Source organism: Leptosomus discolor, chromosome 28 (assembly GCF_034619465.1).
Source record: "Leptosomus discolor isolate bLepDis1 chromosome 28, bLepDis1.hap2, whole genome shotgun sequence".
Taxonomy (NCBI): Eukaryota; Metazoa; Chordata; class Aves; order Leptosomiformes; family Leptosomidae; genus Leptosomus; species Leptosomus discolor.
Window position 1 is genome coordinate 622,577 of NC_141418.1, and position 20,475 is coordinate 643,051.

The 20,475-nt window shown below is 67.3% G+C and overlaps 2 protein-coding genes across 2 annotated transcripts; both read right to left on the bottom strand.

The window, feature by feature from the left end:
* Positions 1-312: 312 nt before the first annotated feature.
* Positions 313-16,690, bottom strand: DNMT1 (DNA methyltransferase 1). The gene is made up of 34 exons (XM_086478860.1): positions 16,632-16,690; positions 13,421-13,463; positions 12,741-12,848; positions 12,389-12,659; positions 12,063-12,135; positions 11,367-11,457; positions 11,184-11,224; positions 10,989-11,040; positions 10,572-10,655; positions 10,370-10,479; positions 10,158-10,276; positions 9,889-9,981; positions 8,730-8,881; positions 8,454-8,641; positions 7,767-7,956; positions 7,584-7,681; positions 7,323-7,470; positions 7,096-7,211; positions 6,697-6,898; positions 6,472-6,605; positions 6,154-6,327; positions 5,281-5,502; positions 4,421-4,613; positions 3,905-3,995; positions 3,194-3,328; positions 2,753-3,035; positions 2,502-2,643; positions 2,148-2,314; positions 1,896-2,073; positions 1,413-1,608; positions 1,174-1,337; positions 962-1,078; positions 779-869; positions 313-640 (listed from the first exon to the last, which is right to left on the bottom strand). The coding sequence occupies exons 1-34, from the start codon at positions 16,688-16,690 to the stop codon at positions 594-596; spliced, it is 4,572 nt and encodes a 1,523-aa protein (XP_086334986.1). The 3' UTR covers positions 313-593.
* Positions 16,691-19,439: 2,749 nt separating this feature from the next.
* S1PR2 (sphingosine-1-phosphate receptor 2) lies at positions 19,440-20,466 on the bottom strand. Its single transcript, XM_009958721.2, is given in 2 exon segments — positions 19,440-19,571; positions 19,573-20,466. Coding segments are annotated over 2 exon segments (852 nt in total). The 5' UTR covers positions 20,293-20,466.
* Between the last annotated feature and the right edge of the window lie 9 nt (positions 20,467-20,475).

Genomic DNA, 20,475 nt, shown 5'->3' on the forward strand with positions numbered 1-20,475 from the left:
GGTGGCACCGCGCTGCTTCCGGCACCGACGGGGCGGGACAGGGCGGGCCGCGCTGCATGGCGGGAGGCGGTTGCTAAGCAACGCCTCAGTGGGGCCCAGGCCTACGCTAGGCCCGGAGACAGAAACCCGCGGCGGGAACGAGGGGGTTATAATTTATAGGAGAGATTTATTTGAAGAAATATTACAACATATAAAAACTACATAAAGTATCAATTCCCACTTATACAAAGCGGCCGATTATTTTCAATACAATGCGGCGTAAAAACAGGGAGCGGGGCCGCCTCGGGCAGGGCCGGGACCGGGGGCCGGGACCCCACAGGGCTCTGCCGGGGCGGGGGGTCCCGGGGCGATAGTGGAGTTTGACCATCACAGACAGTGGCGGAGGGCAGCCGGGAGACAGACACGAGCAGGGCCAGGGAGGGGACGAGCCATCGGGGTGTCCCCACGGGCCGGGAGTTAAAAATAAAACAAAACAAAACCCAAACAAACAAACAAAAAAAATAAAACGAACAAAAAAAACCCACAAAAGAAAAGGGGGTTAAAATAATTCAGTGCATGTTTGGGAGTCCTGGTGCCGGAGGAGAGGCCGCGCGTCAGTCGGCGGTTTCCATGGCCTCCATCTTCTCCGGGGCGCTGGTCTCTGTGGAGAGAGGAGGGGGTGACACCGCCGTATCCCAGCCCTAAACCGGGGACCCCCCGCCTCCGAGGACGGCATCGCCGACCCCTCTGCCCGCAGCACAAGGCAGGGGCCGGCGGCGGCGCCCGGTGCAGCACCTACCCGCCATGTCTTCTCTCAGCTTCGCCAACACACACGACTTGATCTCCAGCCCGATGGCTTTGGCTAGAGGAGGAGGCACTGCGTTACCGACCTGCGACAGAGGGAGGGTTACGCTGGGCGCCGGCTCCGCCACGCCGCCGGCAAGCGGCTGCCAACGGTGAGGGGTTCGCCACCGGCGCTCACCTGTCTGTGCTTGTCGAGGATGTTCCCGAAGAGGCGGTAGGTATCGGGGAAGCCCTGGGAGCGGGCGCATTCCCTCACGCTCACCACCCGGTGCTGCTCCGGGTGCAGCACCCGGCCCTACGGCAGCAAATAAAACCAACGGTCGGGACCGCGGCAGCCATGCGGCAACGCCCGCCCTTCCCGGCGGGGGAGACGGAGCCGGTGGCACCCACCTGCTTGCCCATGGGCTCGGGGTTGGTGACGGTGGTGCTGAAGAAGCCGTCCCACTCCAGGCGCCCGTAAAGCCCGGCCCAGTGGTTGTGCCGGTTGCCGGTGTGGGGCAGGCACCAGGGGATGAGGGTGTTGAACTGCCGGTCCGCGGGGTCGCAGGGCTTGCCTGGGAAGACGGAGAGGGTGAGGGGAAGGGGTGGCACGGGCAGCCACCGGCTGGTTTTGGGGAGCCAGCCCCTACCTTCGGCGCACGAGCAGACGCCCCGCAGCGCCCCGGAACTGCTGCGGCCGTTTTTCTTCTCGTGGTGCGTGTACCGCAGCTTGCGCGTGGTCGTGCCGTCCGACAGCCGCACCTCGATGTTGGGCAGGTCGCGCCAATCCGAACCGGGGGCCAAGGGGATGTGTCTCATCCGGGCGGCGACCAGGGCGCTCATGTCCTGCCAACGACAAGCGCGGCGTCACCGCCGGCAGCGCAGGGGGACGCTGGCCAGGCCGGGAGCGCCGGGCCTCTCTCCGGCGAGGGCTGGAGGAGAGGGACGTGTCCCAGCAGCTCCGCCAGCCTCATCTTTGAGGAAAGGTCACCGTGGAGGGCTTGGGGATGGTCCCTCTCGCCCCACCTCGCATCCAACCTGCCCTTGACCCCCATTTGGGTTTGGATCCGGGGGGGTCTGAGTGCAGCCCGGCCCCCCCCCCGCCCCCTCCGGTGAGACTCCAGCATCCCCACCTTGCAGATATGGTCCCTGAGGATGGGCTGATACTGGGAGCCCCGGATCTGCCGCTGGAACCAGGACTGGGGCTCGCCGTTGTAGGAGATCTCCAAGGCGGAGGCACCGTTCCTGACCTCCGGCAGGTCGGACATGGTGTCCCGCACGGTGATGGTGCGGAAGGGGCCGGAATACGTCCTGGGAGGAAGGAGGGAGCCGTGAGCAGCCCAAACCTTGCCCTCGTCAGCCCTGCCACGGCTCCAAAGGCTCACCGGGTGATATTGCTAACGAACTTCTTGTCGTCCACCACCACGCTGAGCTGACAGGCGCGGGGCGCGAAGACGTGCAAAGGCTCGGGGAACATGGGCAGCTTCTCGCCGGGAGCCGCGGCGAGGACGATGGCTCTCCGCCGCGTCTGGGCTACGCCGTACTGGCCAGCCTGGGAAGGGAAGAGACAATTCCTGAAGGGGCTGGAGCTTCCCCCATCCAGTCTGTGCCCTCCAAGAGCTGGGAACGTCCCCGGAGCCACCCAGGAGCAACGCAGCCAACTGCTCCTTTGGAGGGGACAGAGGCGGGTGAGAGGAGAAGGGTTTTCACCCTGGTCTTGGGGTCACCCGCCGCCCTACCTGGAGGACCCCGAAGGTGCACTGGTAACCCATGCGGACGAGGCAGCGCAAGGTGAGCTTCAGCACCATGGAACGCTTGAAGGACACGAAGTTCCTGACGTTCTCCAGGAGGAAGAACCGCGGCCTGTAGTAGTCGCAGTAGCTGCGAGGAGGGAGAGGGGCATGGGAGCGAGGACAGAGCAACGTCTGAGCTGGGGGGGGGGGTCTGCACCGGCGCCCCAACACAGCTCCTTGCCACCTCCCCTGCTCACCTGAGGAAGGAGACCACCAGGGAGTTCTTGAACTTGGAGTAGGTGCGGGAGTTGAAGCGGTTCATGCCGCTGAAGCCCTGGCACGGGGGACCACCGCACAGCATCTCCACATCCCCCTTCTGCGGCAGCTTCTGCCCCAGCGAGTTGGTCTTCTCGCCAGACATGACCAGCTTCAGCAGGACGTTGCAATCCTCCGTGAAGACGGTCGTGCTGGGGTTGTTCAGCCGGAAAGCCTGGGCGGCCGGTTCCCACATCTCGATGGCCCAGAGCGTCTCCGACACGCCTGGGGAGACAAAGCGGAGGATCTCGAGCCGGCGCGGAGGAGCAGAGCGCTGGCTCGCGCTCCCCGATCCCGACACGACCACCAGGCTCGCAGGAACCGAGCGGCCAGCGCCGATGCCCGTCTCCCCCACGGGCTCTGCTCGTCACCCCGCCGCTCACCTGCCTGGTGGAAGCCCTCGGACAGCCCCCCGCAGCCGGAGAAGACATCCAGGGTGCGCAGCTTGGGGAGCTTCAGCTCGGCCGGCTCCTGCTCGCTCTGCTCGCAGCTCGCGGCCGACTTCCCTTTGCCTTTGCCTGCCAACGGAGCCCCGCTCGCATCAAAAGGCAAAGTCATTTCCTCCTCCTGGTGCTTACAAGGCAAATTCTTCTCCCCCCTCCTCCTCCGCAGCAGTTCAAACAGCAGCTCCGAGCACCTTTCTGCCCCTTAATTGTTTCACCGCCGCTGCCAGAATACGCCCTTGCATTTGGGAGGGAAGCCTCGGGTCTTCCCCCCCCCCCGCCCCGCTGCCATCGCTTCCCATCCAACCGCCCGGGGGTGCAGGCAGAGAGCTCCCGGGGGTCAGACGGGCGCCGCGACAACTCACAGGGCAGCCCCCCGCGTTGGGAGCGGGGTACGAAGCCCTACGCGACCGAGCGGCCAGCCCCCGGCAGAGGGTTGGCAGGGGAAAAGCTCCGAGACCTCTGAAGGAGCAGGTTGCTGTCGCTGCGAGGCTGGTTCCAAAGAGGTGAAGGGCCTTAAAACCCCGTCGCTGCGTCCTGCCAGAGCCTCGGAGCAGGGAGGAGAGCCCAGAAACATCTGCTCGGCCGCACGGAACGGGGGACACGAACCGGTTCGCCCACCCCGAGACCTCCCCCCCCAAGCAGACTTACCTTTCCCTTTCCCCTTCCCCTTCCCTTTGTTGCCAGAGCTCCGAGCGTGGTTGGGAGGATCTTCAAAGCTCTTGGTTTTTGCATTGTAAGCCTGGGGAAAGAGAAAGGGGGTGGGTGACTTGGGCACCTTTCTAGCTCAGGCAGGGCCGAGGCGTGGCCGACACCCCATCGGAGCTGCGAAACCGAAGGGCAGGACCCAGACGCGGCGCCGGGGGCTACAGAGGGTCCGTCGCCTCCCTCTCCGCTGCCTCAGGGAGCTGTGGAGGCCACCCCAGGGGTCTGAATTTGGCCCCTTCGCTCCATAGGGAGCAACCGCTCCAGCCAGCTCCTGGTGACGCTCGGACGAAAGCTTCCTTCAACCGCAACGGGCCCCAAATCCCCGCTCTGCACGCCAGCTCCCGCTGAGAGGCAGCACAGCCTGCGCCGACAGAGGTCGGTGTGCCAGCTCCGCTCGGTCCCCGGGGCCTCGGCACACCCGGGGACACGGCCAGGCCCCTGGAACCCCGGCTCCCTCACCTCCAAGAAGTAGAAGCGGTCGAGCCCGCTGGCGGAGTAGTCCTGGATGCTCTCCGTCAGGTCTTCCCCGTACACCACCGTGCAACGGCCCTGCACGGCGCGGAAGTCGACCGTCGTCTCCTCGTCGCTCCAGTACAGGAGGTTGATGTCTGCGTGGTAGCTGGCTTTCATGGACTTGTGCGTGTTCTCAGGTCTGGGGGGAAAAAAAACCCCACAAACCTGGATTGGGGAAATGTTTTTGGCAAGATCCTCACGCCGGTCCAGCCCCCGGTGCTCACACCGCGCCGTCTCCCCAGAGAGAGGGGGGTTTGTCTCCTCCGGCTGCGCATCTGCGCTGGCACGGCCTGGGCACGGCACCAAAGGAGGGATTTGTTTCAGGCCAAAGGGAGGTTTGGGGGGGTTTTCTTGGAAGGAGGAGGGGGAAGTTGGCACCGGAGCTGGTAAGCGAATGGAAAGGCAAAGAGATGTAAAGCGAGGAGAGCCGTTCGGCTCGGAACACGGCGTCTGAGCGTCGGCACGTTCCTCTCCCCCTGCCAAGGCTCTGTGCACACCTCCCCCCGTGGTGTGGGGGAGACGACTAAGAGCCTGCAAACATTTGGGGAAACACCCACGCCCAGGGACAGCGCTGGCGGGGCGGCTCGGCACCGGATCCGAGCCCAGCCCACCGCGGCGCTGAGCCCCTCCAGGCACCGCCCGACCACCCGCGCCGCGGCGCTCGAGGCACCCGGCTCCGGCGCGACCGCGAGCGGACGGCGCGGGGGCTTCTCCCAGCACCCGAAACCTCGGGGGAGCCCTGCAGCCCCCTGGGGGAGGGGAGCCCCGCACCCCCCGTCACCGCAGAGCCCGGCAGCGCCGCTCACCTGTAAAACTTGTAGATGCGCAGCTTGATGTCGGCCTCGTTGGGTTTGCCGTTGCTGCGGATGTTGCAGAAGATCTCTTTGATGCGGCCCACGCGGTACGGGTCGGGGGCATCCAGGTTGCTGCCCTTGATGTACTCCGAGTACTTGCGGTAGTGCTCCGGGTGCAGCTCCTCGTCCACCGCCTCCTTTTTGGGGCGCTTGGCGGGGCTGGCGGGTTTCATGCTGGGGAGAAGGGGCGGGAAGGACGTTGGGGTAGCCCTTTCCTCCCCCCCAAAAGAAGCCCCGCCACCTAGCAGCACAGAGCATCTTCCTCCCACGTCGCCGCCCAGCCTGCCTGCTTCCTCGGCGTACGGTGACAAAGTGGGCACCGAGGCACGGCGGCAGCGCCGGCACCAAGCCTCCTGCTCCGCAGGCACTTCACGTGCACGGCTGCAAACCAAGGTGCCTCCGTGTCGCCGTCCCAGCCCTCTTCCCAGAGAGCTCTCCCATTTTTCCTCCCACAGCTACAGGCGGGGGCTTGTTTCACCTTTCGTCTACCCGGGCTCGCTCTCGGGAAGAAAAAGCGCCGGACAAAAGGATCCCGATTCACCTGCCGAAACGCGGCAGCTCAGCGACGGGGGTTGTCTGAGGGAAGTTGCTCCCCTTAATCACAGGAGGTGAATTAAGGTGACGTGGGGGTCAGAGGCACCGTGACGTGGGGGTCAGAGGCACCGTGACGTGGGGGTCAGAGGCACCTTGATCTCTAAGCTAAGCTTTTGGAATTAGGGGATAGGTGCTTCATTTACAGGTGGGATTCACTCCCCGGAGACTACGTCCTTTTGCTTGACCAAAGAGCATCCCGAGAAGGGCTACCAGCCCCCTGCAAGCACCAACCTGAAGGAAAAGGCTTCTGGCAGGAGGTAGACGCCATCGCCCACCCTGTACTGCACTCCATTCTTGGTGGCCATGGCGTAGAACATCTTCCCGTCCCCTTCCTCCAGGGGCTCGGCCACTTTGGGTATCTCCTTGTGCCTCACCTCATCCAGGCGCGTGCAGCTCATGCAGAACCTGCGGGAAAGGGGGAGAGCACAGCGTGGTGATGGGGGGACGCTGCCGAGGCCGGCGGCGGTGCCGCCGCCGGGAGCCGAGAGGCTCCTGCTGCCCGTTTGGGGCAGAGCAGGTCCCGAGAGCCTCTGCCCTGCGCACGCTCACTTGTATTTATTGTCTTCCGTGGGCTGAGTTTTCGGCGGGGACTCGAACCGAGCGTACTCCTGGTCGTACCACATCTGGTAAAAGTAAGTTCTCCCGTCGTCTTCCACCATTTTGATCTCCATGTCCAGCCCGCCCTGCTAGGAGAGAGGGGTTCGCAGGGATCGGTGCGGCTGCCCGTGCCGGGCCTGGTCCGGGCCAGCCGGGGTTCGCAGGGCTGTCCCCCACCTCCATGGACCAGTTCTCCGAGGGCGCCTTGTAGATCACTTTGACTTTGCCGTGGATGTAGGAGAGCTGCATGTCCTCGCACTCGTCCACCAAGAAGAGCTCCAGGGGGTCAGAGGTGGCTCCCAGGACAGTGTCCGAGCCGGGGCAGAACCAGTGTGCGTGGAACATCTGGCCGCTGCTGTCCTCCCACATGGCTGTCACCCTGTGGGGGGAAGGAGCCGGGGTTATGGGGCGCCAAGAAAGGGCTGGGCCACACCGAGCCTTGCCAGAGCCGCCGAGTCCTCCAACAGCCGCGTGGCCAAGCAATTGGGGTTCTCTAATTGGGACCATCGGCTGTCCCCACACCCGTCCAGCCCAGCGGGAGCAGAGACTCGTCCTCTTCGGCGCCACGACACCGACCTGGCGAGGTAGAGGGGCTTGGTGGGATCGTCGGGGCTGACGGAGACGCAGTCCCCCACCTCCAGGGTCTCCGAGTCAATGCAGACCCGCTGGTAGTAGTCCTTCTTCCCGTCGCTCTGCGGAAGCCGGGGGACAGCGGAGACCACCGTCAAACCCCCGCGCCGGCGAGCGCCGCAGCCCCGGCACCCGCCCCGCCGCGAGGGGAGCGGCGTCCTGCCCGGCCTCACCTTGATGGGCTCCCCCACCCAGGAGATACGGCTCTTGTTCTGCTTCTTCTTCCTGCCCTGCAGCATCTTCTTGGGCGATGGCATCTCAGGGATGTTGTCGTCTACCTCCTCGTCCTCATCGGCTTCCCGGACGGCCAGGTTGGGGCACCTGGGGACACGGGGACTGTCACGACAGCGGGGCACGGCGCGGGGACCACGTCCCCCCTCTCCAGAGGCGGGGAGGACTTTGACAGGAGGCGCCGCTGCCCGGGGAAGACGCACCTCCTCTGCAGACAAGCCTGTTTGCTCCGTCCGCTGCCCCCGAACTTCACCATGTTCTGGCAAGCTTTGCACTTCCCGCACTCGGGCTGCTGGCAGACCTGGAGCAGGGAGAGGGGACGGGCTGAGCACGGGCAGACACCGCAGGCAGGAGGGACAGGGACCAGCTCACAGCCCCGCCGTTACCTCGCAGACGCCGCAGCGCCGGCGCTTCATGGCGTTTTCTTTGTCGTCTTCTTTCTCGTCCTTCTCGATCTGCTCCGAGAAGAAGGTGTCGAAGATGAGGTACACCAGCTTGGTAGTGGTGGCTTTGGTGGGACCCTTGTCCTTGTCTATTTTGGTGGGGTGCCGGATGGCCTGCCGCCTGACAGCTCGCCTGCGACCAAGGTGAGAGCGGTGAGAGGGGACTCCGTGCTTCGTACGGCCGACAGATACAGCCACGACCCACAGCCCAGCACCCAAGGAGGGTCCCCAAGGAACAGAGCTCTCCCCAAGGGCACCCAACAGCCGAGGATCGTGGCGGGATCCCCCAACAGGCACCCAGGTAGGTGCCGTGGCTGGCACGGGGTCCCAAAGAGATGCTGCAGCAGGACAGAGAGCAAAGCCAGGCTCCGGGACGCCAACCAGTGCCTTTCCTCCCTCAGGGCAGCACTAGGCAGAGGGTTTTCCCAGTTTTGGGAGGATTTCTATTCCAGTCTCCCAGTGCTGCTGATGCCACTGAGCCCAAATCCTCAGCTCACCCCAGCTGGGAACAAGCGGAAGGGTTTTCTTGGAAGAAAGGGGGAATCAACCCGCCGAGCTCCTCCCGGGACGCCGCAGAGCCAAGCGCCCCCCGCCCCGAAGGCAGCGCCTACGCGGGGCCGCGGGGCTCACCTCTTCCCCAGGGTGACTCCAGCCAACTTGATCAAGTCCCTCATGCAGGGCGTGATGAGGACGGGGGGTTCGTCGCTGTCCCCCGCTTCGTCGTAGCTTTCCACCTGCTCCACCACGAACTGGGCATGGCGCAGGAGCGAGTCCTCTGTGAAGCGGTTGAAGTTCAGCCCCGCGGGAGGGACGGTGGTCTGCGGGGAGGGCTCGGTTAGGGAGAGGGCGGCGGAACGACACCCGCCCCGGAGGATGCCGCCGCCGCCGCCGCCGCCGGCTTCTCACCTCGATTTTGTTGAGCAGGTCCTCGTAGCTGACGTCGCGGTTGTTCTGCAGGAACTCGACGACGATCTTGCTCATGTAGATCTTCTCCTGCATGAGGGCGAAGATGGGCGCGTACTCCTCGCTGGGCTCCATCAGGATGTAATCGGCGAAGGCTGCGGCGGAGAGATGGCGGCGGGCGGTTAAACACCGGGGGATCTCAGGGCATTTAAGGACGAGCTACGGCTGCGGCGAGGGGGTCCCGGGGAGGGGAAGACCAGCCCGTCCACGCTGCTACGGCGCCAGGACCTAAGCGTGCGGGGGAAGCTCTACCACGAGCCAGGACCCACGGTCACTCAGCTATCACCACCAAAGCGAGGGGGCAGCGGGGACACGAGGTGGGGCGCGCTATCCGCACGTCAGCCTTTTATTTTTGCCGTTACCTAATTAGAAAGCAAAGACAATCCAGGGTTTGGGGTTTTTTTTCTGTCACTACCAACTCCATTTGCTGATGCACAGGAAGAGTTAAGTCCTCCTCTGATACCACCGGGGTATTGGAAGGGTTCCTTGCAGAAACGGCGACGGGAAAAAGCTTTTAAACCCCCAAATATCAGCTTCTTTCCCCCAATTCGGCTAGAGAGTGAAAAAGCCAGCTGGGACACAGGGCCAAAAGGGCTGGCCGGGACTGGGCGTTCCTCCAAGACCTTTCTCAACACAAACCTGGCCAAAAAAGCCCTGGGTGTAGAGTAAGAAAGCAACAGAGCCCCGCAACGGGGGCCGAGAGGTCAAGAGCAAAGAGAAAACTCCCTCCGAGAGCGACCCTGACCCGTCCCCGCGTTGCGCCGGCGGCTGCCCGTGGAGGAGGGACCGGGTCCCGCCCGGGAAAGGCCGGCAGGGAGACACCCCCCTCCAGCCACCTCGCTCCTCCCGGCTCCGACAGCCTCGCGCAGGGCGCTGCTGGTTTAACGCGAGCCTGGGCGCCGCCGGGCTGAACGAGCCCGGACCCCAGCCTCGGCACGCTCCTCCGCCTCGCCACGGGCTCGGTGGTGCAAGTTCCCGGCGGCGGCGGCGAAGTCCACGGACCGAAATAAAGCTCCTTCACCAGCCGGCCGCGGGGCGGGGACTTAAACCCCAAGCCAGGAGCGTTCCCCGAGAACAACCTCCGCCCTCCTCGCTCCCCCACCTGTGGTGAAGCCGATCAAAGCCTTCTCCCCTCCGTCGAACCCCGTGATCCACCAGGCGTTTATGGGTCCCAGCTTCTTGGCTCTCACCCCGCCTGAAAGCGAGAAAACACAAATTTCAGTCCTCGGCACCCCCAAACAAAAAAAAAAAAGACTCGAACCAAGCGGCCGCAGACGAGATCGCCACCCGGATCCGACTTCGTTTTGCACGTCGAGCCGAAAGGCGAGGTGACGAACCCCCGTCCCTGCGGCCCCTCCACGTCCCACTCACCGTCCAGACAAGGGTTATCATCGTAGATGGGCTTCACGGCACCGCTGAAGTACAGCTCGATGTTCCTCTCGATCAGGCCGGTGTCAAAGGGGCACAAGTGACCTCGCTTGTCGTAGACGCTGGCAGGGGACAGAGGTTGGAGCTTGGCGCGTTGCCGCGCCGGGCTGGCAAACCCGGCGGGATTCTTCCAGCCGGCTTCCCCCGCGCCTCACCTAAAAGAGGTGACCTTGTGCTGCGGCAGGTCCTCGTAGCTCTCGAAGCCGTCTTCGTTGGCGTCGAAGAGGGACAAGCGCTCGTCCGTCAGCATTTCGGGCTCCTCCAGCTGAGCAGGGGAGAGAGGAGGACGTGTAACGAGCGCTCCCGCTCGCACGACGGCTCTCGCCGCACCGGGAGAAGGAGCATTAAATCCCTTACGGCATCATCAGGATCCCCTTGGAAGAATTTGAGGTCAGGATCGTCGAGGTACTGTCGGCAGTCGACGCACTTGGGAGGGGTGGTCTGCAAGAGAGGGGAGACGGCGTCGGCTTTTCCCTCCCCGCCACGGGTGGGCTCAAAGCTCCTTTCCCCCCAAAACGGTCCCGTCCGTTAGCGCGACCCTCGTTTCTAAAGCACCCAGGCAGCAAAACAGCGCCCGCTGTCCTCGCCCCGAACGCGGCCCGAGCTCGTACGGGCTGTGCCACTCCCTGTCTTGCTGGGGGGGTTGGTTTTTAGAAGCTACGTGGGCTGGAAACCGTTTTATCTTTCCCTTAAGGAAACCTTAAAGGCTCTTTGGAAGAAGTAAAAGAACAGAAAAAGCCCCCAAAATGCTGAGGCAGAGGAAAAGGAACTTACTTTAGCAGGTGGTGTGGTTTTAACCTGAGTAATTTCGTCTTTTATCTCCGGCCTGGGGGTAAAAAAGAAAAAATACAAAGGGCTGAAGAGCCAGAGCAGCGTTAACGTCGTCATCGTCCCCACGTCATCGAGGCCGCGGCGGAGGGAAACGGGCAACGACGGGCACCGGCCGGGAACGCTCTCCCTCCTCCTCACCCTTCTTTGGTTTCCATTTTAATCCTTTTCTCATCTTGTTCCTTGAGGGAGAAACGACGGGGTGTGAGGGGAGGCTGGAGAGCGCGACCCCCTCCAGGCCGACACGCTCCACCCCCGCGCGGCGGCAGCAGCTCGGCAAAGCAGCCGGCAAAGCCCCCGGCCGCCGCCGGCGCCGGCACACACCTTCTCCTCCAGCTCCTCTTCCTCCTTCTCCACGCTCATCAGCTCCTGCTTCACTTCCCCGTTCACTTCCTCCGATTTCCGTTTGTTGGAGCTGCCGGGTTTTAAACGCAACGGATCAACCCGAGGGTCCGCCGGCACGAGGGCTGGGGGGGGACACGGGGCTCCGCCGGCACCGGCACGAGGGCTTGGGGGGGGGGGACACGGGGCTCCCCCGGCACCGGCACGAGGGCTGGGGGGGGGGGACACGGGGCTCCCCCGGCACCGGCACGAGGGCTGGGGGGGGGGACACGGGGCTCCGCCGGCACCGGCACGAGGGCTGGGGGGGGGACACGGGGCTCCGCCGGCACCGGCACGAGGGCTCGGGGGGGGGGACACGGGGCTCCGCCGGCACCGGCACGAGGGCTCGGGGGGGGGGGACACGGGGCTCCGCTGGCACCGGCACGAGGGCTGGGGGGGGGACACGGGGCTCCCCCGGCACCGGCACGAGGGCTCGGGGGGGGGACACGGGGCTCTGCCGGCACCGGCAGGAGTGGGGCGCCCCAGGGGAGCACCCGGCAGGTCCCCAAGGCCAGTCCTGCTGGGAAGCGCCAAGTTATGGGATCAAGCCCCGGGTGGCAGAGGGAGGAAGAAGAGGGTGGAGGCTCCTGGGGGCCGCGGTGAAGGAGGTGCAGGTGCCAGCCCTGCCACCGCACTGACCCTTTGGAGAACATGCTCAGGATGGTCGGCTGCCGGCCGGAGCTCCGAGTGACCCGGGAACTGGCGGGAGACTCTGTGAGGAAGATGAGGAACGTTAACGACGGGGACCCGCTGCCCTTCCCCTCCGCAACCCCCCACGGAGCTGGGACCACCGTGGGCGACAGCACCCATCTCACCACCCTGGAGCAAGGCGAGGCGACCCCAAAACCCTTCCCGGGGGGAATCTCTGCTCCCAATCCCTCCGGGAATCGTCGTGCTCCCACTCGGTGTTCCACGGTAACACGTTACTTCACGGAAAACCGAGTCGCGCCCGGTGCCGCCATTACTTTTGCTCTCCCCGTTGGAGCGGCTCCTCCTGGCCTTGCGTGCCCGCGGCGCGGGCGCCAACAGAGAGGAGGAGGAAGAGGCGGCCGCTTCCTCCATCTCCACGGCGCTGTCGTCTTCCCCATCGGGTCCTGCTCGCTCCGAGTCCTCGTCGCTCCCGTAGGCGCCGTTTTTGGAGCACCCGTTGGAGGCCGGCGGCAGCGGCGCCGCGTCCCCATTCTCCGCCGAGAGCTCTTGGTGCAACAGAGCTTTCACCTTGGCCAGGTACCTCTCCTGGGAGGGAAGAGCACTGGTCAAAACACCCGGCGCCGCCCAGGAGCCGGCACGTCGGCTTGCCGAAACCCGGGGTCTCACCTCCGACAGCTCCTCGCAGTGGAGTTTGGCTTCCAGCTCGCTCAACTGGTGCTGGACGTCGGCTTGGAGGAAGCCATGGATGAGGCTCAGCTTCTCCCTGACGCACTCCTGCGGGGACGGAGGGGACGGCGTGGGGCGGGCGGCGGGGACGCTCCCCGCGGGGCTCGGCGGAGCGGCGTCTCCGTCGGCGGTCGGGCTGAGCCGAACCGCCGGTCGCTCCGAATCCGGGAGCCGCTCACCCAGCTCGCGGGAACCCTCCCGGCATGAGGTGACGGCGGTTTCCATAAGACAACGGACAGCGCCGACACCGCGACTACGACCTCACCGGGTCCAGGGAGCTGGGCCGGCAAGGGAGACACGGGGGTCTCACTTGGCCAGCCCGCCACGCCGGCCCCCCCGCCCCCCGCCCCCCGCCGCGGGGCTCCGGACCTCCCCGTCCTTATGACGGCGCCGAAACAAAGAGGCTGGGGAGCGCCGCTGAATGGCAGTCCCCTGCTCGGCACCAGAGTCACGTCCGCGCCGAGGATCTGGCTCCGGAGCACCGCCGCCTCCCACCGCCGCGAGCCGGAGCAGCCCCAGCCTGACGGGGGGCACGCGACGCGGGACCGGCGGGGACGGCACGGGATGGCGGCGCCCAAATCGGAGCCGGGGGCGGCTCCTGGCGACCTGGGGACACTCACCTTCTCGCTCAGGCTGTCTTCATCCCTCTCCAAGTCCTGCAGCCTGCAAGAGAAGAGCGTTGGGGGTCAGAGCACGCTCCACCGACGGGCGATGAGATTAGGCGGGGGGACACACACACACACACACACCGACGGGCAGGAGCAACCGGGACAGACCCCAGAATTGCCTCTACGGCTCCAGAAACGGCACCCGGCACGGTTTGCGACCGCAAAGCAGGCCCAGGCTCCCTCGGAGCGACAGGGACGCTCGGCCCCCAGGCAGGGCAGAAAGCGGGGGCCGGTGCCCCAGGGAGTCCCCCGAGGGGCGGCGGGGGCTCGTTGCCCACCCGTACCCTACCGTGGCGCGGAGACGGCAAAAAACCCACAGGGGAGAAGCCACGTGTCGCCTTCCCACGGCGCCACCGGGGACGGAGGGTGGGGGGAAGCGGCTGGCGCTGCCCCTGCGCCGTGGGGACAGCCCCCAGCCCCGCGGCGAGGGGTCGGCGGGGAGGAAACCCCGTCCCCGCCGCGGCTGCTGGCGGCTTGGCGTGACCCCGGCGCTCCCCCACCGGTCCACCGCGGCTCTCCCGCCGAAACGGGGAGCCCGTCTGCCAGACCGGGGCCACGCAGCCGCCCCCCCAGGAACGCTTCCGTCTGCCGGGACGTAGGACGGGACCTCTCCAACGCCGCCGGCATGTCCGGCACCGGCTCCGTTCGCTCCCATCTCACCTCCGGCTGCCCGCTTTTTTGGCTTCCTGCCCCCATGCCGCCACCGCTTCCTTCGAGCCAGGGCCAGAGGGGAGGGAGAGGGGTCCCCACCGCCACCCCCCAAAAAAACCAGGAGGGCGATAAATCCCGTCATCGGCACCTGGATTTGAGGACGGCCATGCAGCCGGAGCTCCGGCAGAGACCAACGGCGGACGGGGAAAGGTCGGGGCGCGCCAAGGCTGTGCCGCGCGGCCGCCGCACCGGAAGAGGGGTAGCCGAACCGGAGAACGGCTCGGCGGCAGCCGGCGAGCGTGGGCCCCCCCCCTTCCCGCCAGCCAAGGGATGCCGGGAGGCGAGCGGAAGGGACAATAGCCGGCGGGGAATACGGCGCAGGAAACGCCAAGCCCTCCATGTGCCCTCCCCGCCGCCGGCAGCGGGGCGAGAGCCGGGGGGGGGACAACGCGGGGATGGTGCCGGATCCCTCCGGAGCGAGGACGGGGATGGCTCGAAACCGCCCCCCCTCCCCGCGTCCCAGGGGAAGGGAAGGTCGCCACTGCACCCCGCTTCTGCCCCCCGCCCCAGGAAGGGATTTCTGTGCCCCCCATCCCAGAGAAAAGCGGGGGCCACCCAGAGTGCCCCCCGGCCGGGTGCACCTTCGCTCCCTGCCCCGAGCGACAGCGCGGGGACAAAGCCGCACGGGGGCAAGGCCGAGCGTCCCCACCGCCACGTGGGGCCCGGCCACGGGGCAGGAGCACCCCGAGGGGCCCCCCCGCCAATAGAGCCGGGGGTCAGGGCTGCCCCGTGGGGCAGAGGGGACTGCGGGGACCCCCGGTGCGGTGCACTGCTGAGCGGTGGTGGGGCTGGGCAGGGTGCTGGGGGCCACGGAGAGCAGGGCTGGGGGGCAGCGTGAGCGCGGGGGGGCACTAGGGTGCCGCTGGGGGGTGTATGAACACATGGGGGTCCAGTGCAGTGCACTGGGGGGGTCAGGGCAGGGCTGGGGGGGGCGGTCACGCGATGGATGGGGGGCAGGACGCTGCACTGCGGGGCTCAACACAAGGTCTGGGGGAGAGCGGGGGTCTGTGCAGTGCAGGGCTGGGGGGGTGTCAGCGCACTGCACGGGCGGGGGGGGGGTCAGCGCGGTGCCGAGGGTCAGCGCTGGGGGTGTCAGGGCTGTGCAGTGGGTTGCAGTGCCCGGCCGGGCATCGACGCAGCGGTGAGGGGGGTGCAGCGCGCTGCATGGGGGGGGGCTGTGCAAAACCAGTGCAGCACTGGGGCCCCCCTGCTCTGCAGGGGGTGTCAGGGCAGTGCAGTGCTCGGGGGTGGGGGGGAGTGGGGGGGCTGTCAGGGCAGTGCAATGCGATGCTGGGGGGGTCAGAGCAACGCAGTGCAATGCTGGCGGGGGGACGGGGGGGGGGGGGGCTGTCAGTGCAGTGCCAGGGTGTCCAGGGCAGTGCAGTGCAGTGCAGCGCTGGGGGGGTCAGGGCACTCCTGGCAGTGGGGGGATCAGTGCAGCGCAGTGGGGGGTCCAGGGCAATGCAGTGCAGTGCTGGGGGGGGGTCCAGGGCAATGCTGGGGTATGCAGGGCAATGCAGTGCAGTGCTGGGGGGGGGGTCCAGGGCAATGCTGGGGTATGCAGGGCAATGCAGTGCAGTGCTGGGGGGCTGTCAGTGCAGTGCTGGGAGGGGGTCCAGGGCAATCCAGGGCAATGCTGGGGTATGCAGGGCAACACAGTGCAGTGCCACAGGGGGTGTTGGGAGGGGTGTCGGGGCAGTGCTGGGGGGTGTTGTTTGGGGGGGGGGGGGTGTGTCGTGCAGTGCTCGGGGGGGTCCAGGGCAATGCAGTGCAACGCTGGGGTATCCAGGGCAGTACAGTGCAAGTGCCACATGGGGTGTCAGGGCAGTGGGGGGGGGGGGGGGGTGTTGGGGGGGTGTCAGGGCAGTGGTTGGGGGGGGGGGTGTCCAGGGCAATGCAGTGCAATGTTGGGGGGGTGTCAGGGCAGTCCTGGGGGTAGGGGGGGGTTAGTGCAGTACTGGGGGGGTCCAGGGCAATACAGTGCAGTGCTGGAGGTGGGGGACAAACAGTGCAGTCCTGGGGGGTGTCAGTGCAGTCCTGAGGGCTGGGGGGCTAGTGCAGTGCTGGCGGGGGGGAGGGGGATGCAGGGCAATGCAGTGCAGCTGGGTGGGGGGTGTCAGTGCAGTGCTGGGGGGTGTCAGGGCAGCGCAGTGCCATGGCGGGGGGGGGCTGTCAGTGCAGTGCCAGTGCCGAGGTGGGGGGTGTCACCGCAAGGCACCGCAGGGCAGTGCCCGGGGGGGGGGGGGGCAGGGCAGGGGGGGTATCAGGGCAATGCCGGGGGGGGCGGGGGGGGGGGCGGTGAGAGCAGCGCACTGCAATGCCGGGGGGGCGGGGGGGGGACGCAGCGCAAGGCCGGCGGCTGTCAGTGCAGTGCGGGGGGTGCAGCGCCGGGGGCCAGCGCCGCTCGCTCGGGGCCGGGGGGCGGCGGGTGCCGCCGGGGCCGGGGACTCACCGTCGGCGCAGCTCGGCGGGCAGCGGGGCCGGGGGCAGCGGGGCGGCCCGGGCCGGCATCGGGGCGGCGGCGGCGGCGGCGGGAGCGGCGGGACCGGGCGGCAGATTCGCGCGGAAACCAGCGGCGGGGCGGGGCGGCGCCGGGCGAGACCATAGCGGCGGGGGGGGAGGAGGAGGAGGGCGGGAGAGACCATTCCGCGTGGGGGGGGGGGGTGTGGGTGGGGTGACGGGAGACGGGACACGGAGCGGAACGGACAACGACGCACACACAGACCATGCCGGAGGCCCCTCCCCGGGGCGGGCAGAGCGGGGGGGACCCCACACACACACCCACCGGGCCGAGGAGCGGGGGGGCTGCGGGCCCGGGCCGGCGGGGCGGTACCTGTCCGGGGGCGGCCGGAGCGGGGCGGCCCGGGGAGACGCGGCCCGGGCGGGAGGGGCCGCCTCAAGGGGGGACCGTACCACTGCGGGGCGGGGGGGGGGGGGGGGGGGGGGGGGGGGGTGTGAAGACAGGACGTGCCACTGCGGGGGTGGGGGGGACACGGGACCGTACCACTGCGGGAACTGGGGGGACGTACCCCTGAGGGGGAGGGAGGGGCGGCGGGCTGTACCACTGGAAGACCGGGAGGGGGCACACGGGCCATAGCACTGCGGGGATGGGGGGGGGGGGATAGGCCGTATCACAGCGGGAATGGGCTGTACTACTGCGGGGAAGGGGGGGGAATGGGCTGTACCACTGTGGGGATGGGGGTGTGGGCTGTACCATGGGGACACACGCCATAGCGCAGGGACGGGGGGGGGGGACGGGCTGTACCATGACAGGGACGGGGGGGGACCAGCCCAGCTGGGTGCAGCCCCAGAGCTGCTCTACGCCACCCAGCACCCAGTGACACCCCCTCCCCGAGGATGGGACCCCGCAATGGGGGCAGAAGAGCCCCATAGGGGACCCCCCACGTATGCAATACGGTGCAAACCCCCGGCACAGCCCCATGCCGGGCCCCCGCGGCCCACCACGCCTCGGCGAGGCGTCGCAGAGACCACCAGAGCCAGAGCAGCCCCCTCGCTGGGGACCTCGACCCCCCCTCCCCCTTTTTGGAGCTCGACCCCCCCCCCCCCTCGCTTTTCCAGGCCCCAAAAATGTCCGACGGGGCCCCCCACCCCTGCTCGTGATGAATCACGGCGGCCTCGGCCTTTCCTGCTCTTCCCGCGGGATTCCCCCATCCATCACCATCCCCGCCAGGAGCTGCCCTCGGCATCCCGGGGGGGTTCCGCCGGCCGGGTGGGGGTCGCCGTGCCCGGTGGCACGCAGCCACGGTGATGGAGTAACGGCGGAGTTTCCCCTCCCGCGTCGCCCACGGAAGACGTCGGGAATCGGCGTGAGGCCCCGGCACCGCGGGGGCGGCCGAAACGCCGCGGGTCATTGCCGGGGCACCCAGAGGGTGCTGAGCTGGGGACCCGTCCCGACGGCGGCAGTCGGGGGGGGGAATGAAAACACTCCCCCTCTCATTTCCTCTGCACCCCCAAGGGAGGAAACGGGGCCAAATTGGGGCATCAAAGGTTTTGGCGCCGGCACCGAGCCCGAGCCGGCACGGGGGAGCACAAAGCACTGGGGTTGGGGTGGCTGCAAGAGCAGGGAGGGGTCTGCAGGTCCATGGTGGGGGGGACACACGTGTCCCCTCACTTTCCCCCCCCGGCATGGCCCAGGGCTTCCCCAAAACGCCGCCGCCGCCGCAGCTGCAGTCGATGCCGGAGCCGTGCGAGACGGAGGCGAGGAAGCGCCTGTTCAGCCCGATGCCGCGGCGCGGGGAGGTGGCGAAAGCCGGGGCGAGGGCAAAGATCCGCGACCCCTGACACCCCCCCCGGGGGCTGGCACCCGGGACACCGGGCAAAGCACCCATCCCCATTCGGGGAGGGGGATGCTCAGCCGGGCTCTCCAAAGTTCCTGGTAAAGCTGCTGAGTGTTGTGTCCCCATCCAGCCAAATTTGGGGTGTCCGCCTCGTGTCGCCATCCCCCCCGTCCCTTCCCAAAGGTGCACCAGGGAGCAGTGGGGGGGGCTCGGGGGGTCCCCATCCCAGGCCAGGAAGGAGGCGGAGGCAGGTGGAGAAGCACCTTTTTAATACAACCGTTGCCCCTGGGGGGGTCACTGGGGATTCGGGGGGGGGGGGACACTCCTGGGGGGGTCACAGGGATGGGCGGGGGGACCCCGGCGGAGCCAGCCGCGTCGGGGACCCAACCCCCCAGCTCCGCATGCCAGCACGCGGCAGGACCAAAGCAGGAGGACGTGGGGGTCCCCCCCGTATGTGTCGTGTGTGTCCCCCCCCCGCTACGGCGAGCGCCCCAGGTCCGGCTTTCTCAGCAAATTCCCCCCCCCGCCCCAGCCTCCCCCCCGCCCCCCGGGCCGGAGCAGCGGTCGGAGCCACCCACGGTGCCGGGGAGCAGCCGGGGGCAGAGGATTTGCCACTGGCGCCAGGGGTGCCGTGGGGAGCCCGGCGCGGGGAGGGGCCCCAGGACCCGTCCGACAGGTCCCGCGGGGGCCCCGGGGCTCGGGCAGGGCGTGGGAAGAGCAACACGCGTGCCCGTGCCCGCGCACACGCACCCGCCGCGGCGATCCCGGCCAGAGCATCGGCAACGCCGCCGGCGACTGGGGATGCTGGGAGGGATGCCCGGGCCGGGGGGGGGATCCCCGGGACGAAGGTGCCGTTGTCCATCCGTACCTGGAAAAACGCCCACCCCGACCCCGCTCCCTTCGTACCACTGCCCCGGCCGTGGGGCTGCCGCGGGGTGGCGGTGGGGCGGCCGGGACCCCCCCTAGACGGAGGTGGTACACTCGTGGGTGATAGGCGAGGTGGGTAATTCGTATTTCGGGGTGCAGCGGTCCAGCGAGCTGGAGGTACGGAGCGGGAGCCCGCAGCGCCCGGGGGGCTGGTCCCGGCGCCCGGCCCCCGCAGCAGCACAGCACCCGCAGGAACTCCCGGCGCATGTCCTTGCTCCGCAGCGTGTAGATGATGGGGTTGGCGGCCGAGTTGAGCGTGGCGAAGGCAAAGAAATAGTTCGCCTTATAGAGGATCCGGCACGCCCGGACGGGGCAGGAGGCGTCCATGAGGAGGATGATGAAGGCCGGCAGCCAGCAGACGATGAAGGCTCCCAGGACGATGGTGACCGTCTTGAGCAAGGCCAGGGTCTGGGCGGTGGCGATCTCGGCGTGGCTGGAGCGCACGATGCAGTAGATGCGGCTGTAGAGCCCCACGATGGCGAGGAGGATGAGGGTGAAGATGGTGATGACGAAGAGGACGTAACGTTTGGAGTAGAGGGGGAGGACGGTGGAGCAATCCCGCAGGTCGCTCATGCAGTTCCAACCCATGATGGGGAGGCTGCCGATGGCGGCGGCGATCACCCAACAAGCCCCGATGAGCAGCACCATCCGGCAGTTCTTGTCGCTGCTGTAGACCTTGACCTTGGTGATGGCCACGTGGCGCTCGATGGCGATGGCCAACAAGCTGAAGACGGAGGCGGCCAACGTGGCGAAGGCCGTGCCTTCCCGTACGAACCACTGCACCGGCGTCAGGTTGAAGGTGGTGGCTCCGGAGAGCAGGATGTTGGCCATGAAGGCCAACCCGGCCAAGAGGTCGGAGAAAGCCAAGTTCCCGATGAAGATGTACATGGCCGAGTGAAACTTCTTGTTGCGGCAAACGGAGATGAGGACCAGCAGGTTCTCCAGCACGATGAAGCAGCACAAGACGACGATGAGGATGGACACCACCCAACGGGAGGTGGTGGGAGAGCTTTCCGAGCCCTCCTTGGTGTAGTTGTAGTGCTCCCGGATCTTCTCTGTGTTGAAGTACTA

Bases quoted from the DNA above. Each gene is read 5' to 3' on its own strand.
- DNMT1 (XM_086478860.1), bottom strand. From the start codon at position 16,690: ATGCCGGCCCGGGCCGCCCCGCTGCCCCCGGCCCCGCTGCCCGCCGAG. The intron at 2,644-2,752 runs GTGAGCAGGGGA...CCCTCCTCGCAG, and splicing joins CTGGTGGTCTCCTTCCTCAG to CTACTGCGACTACTACAGGC. The intron at 1,609-1,895 runs GTGGGGATGCTG...TGTCGTTGGCAG, and splicing joins TCAGGGACCATATCTGCAAG to GACATGAGCGCCCTGGTCGC.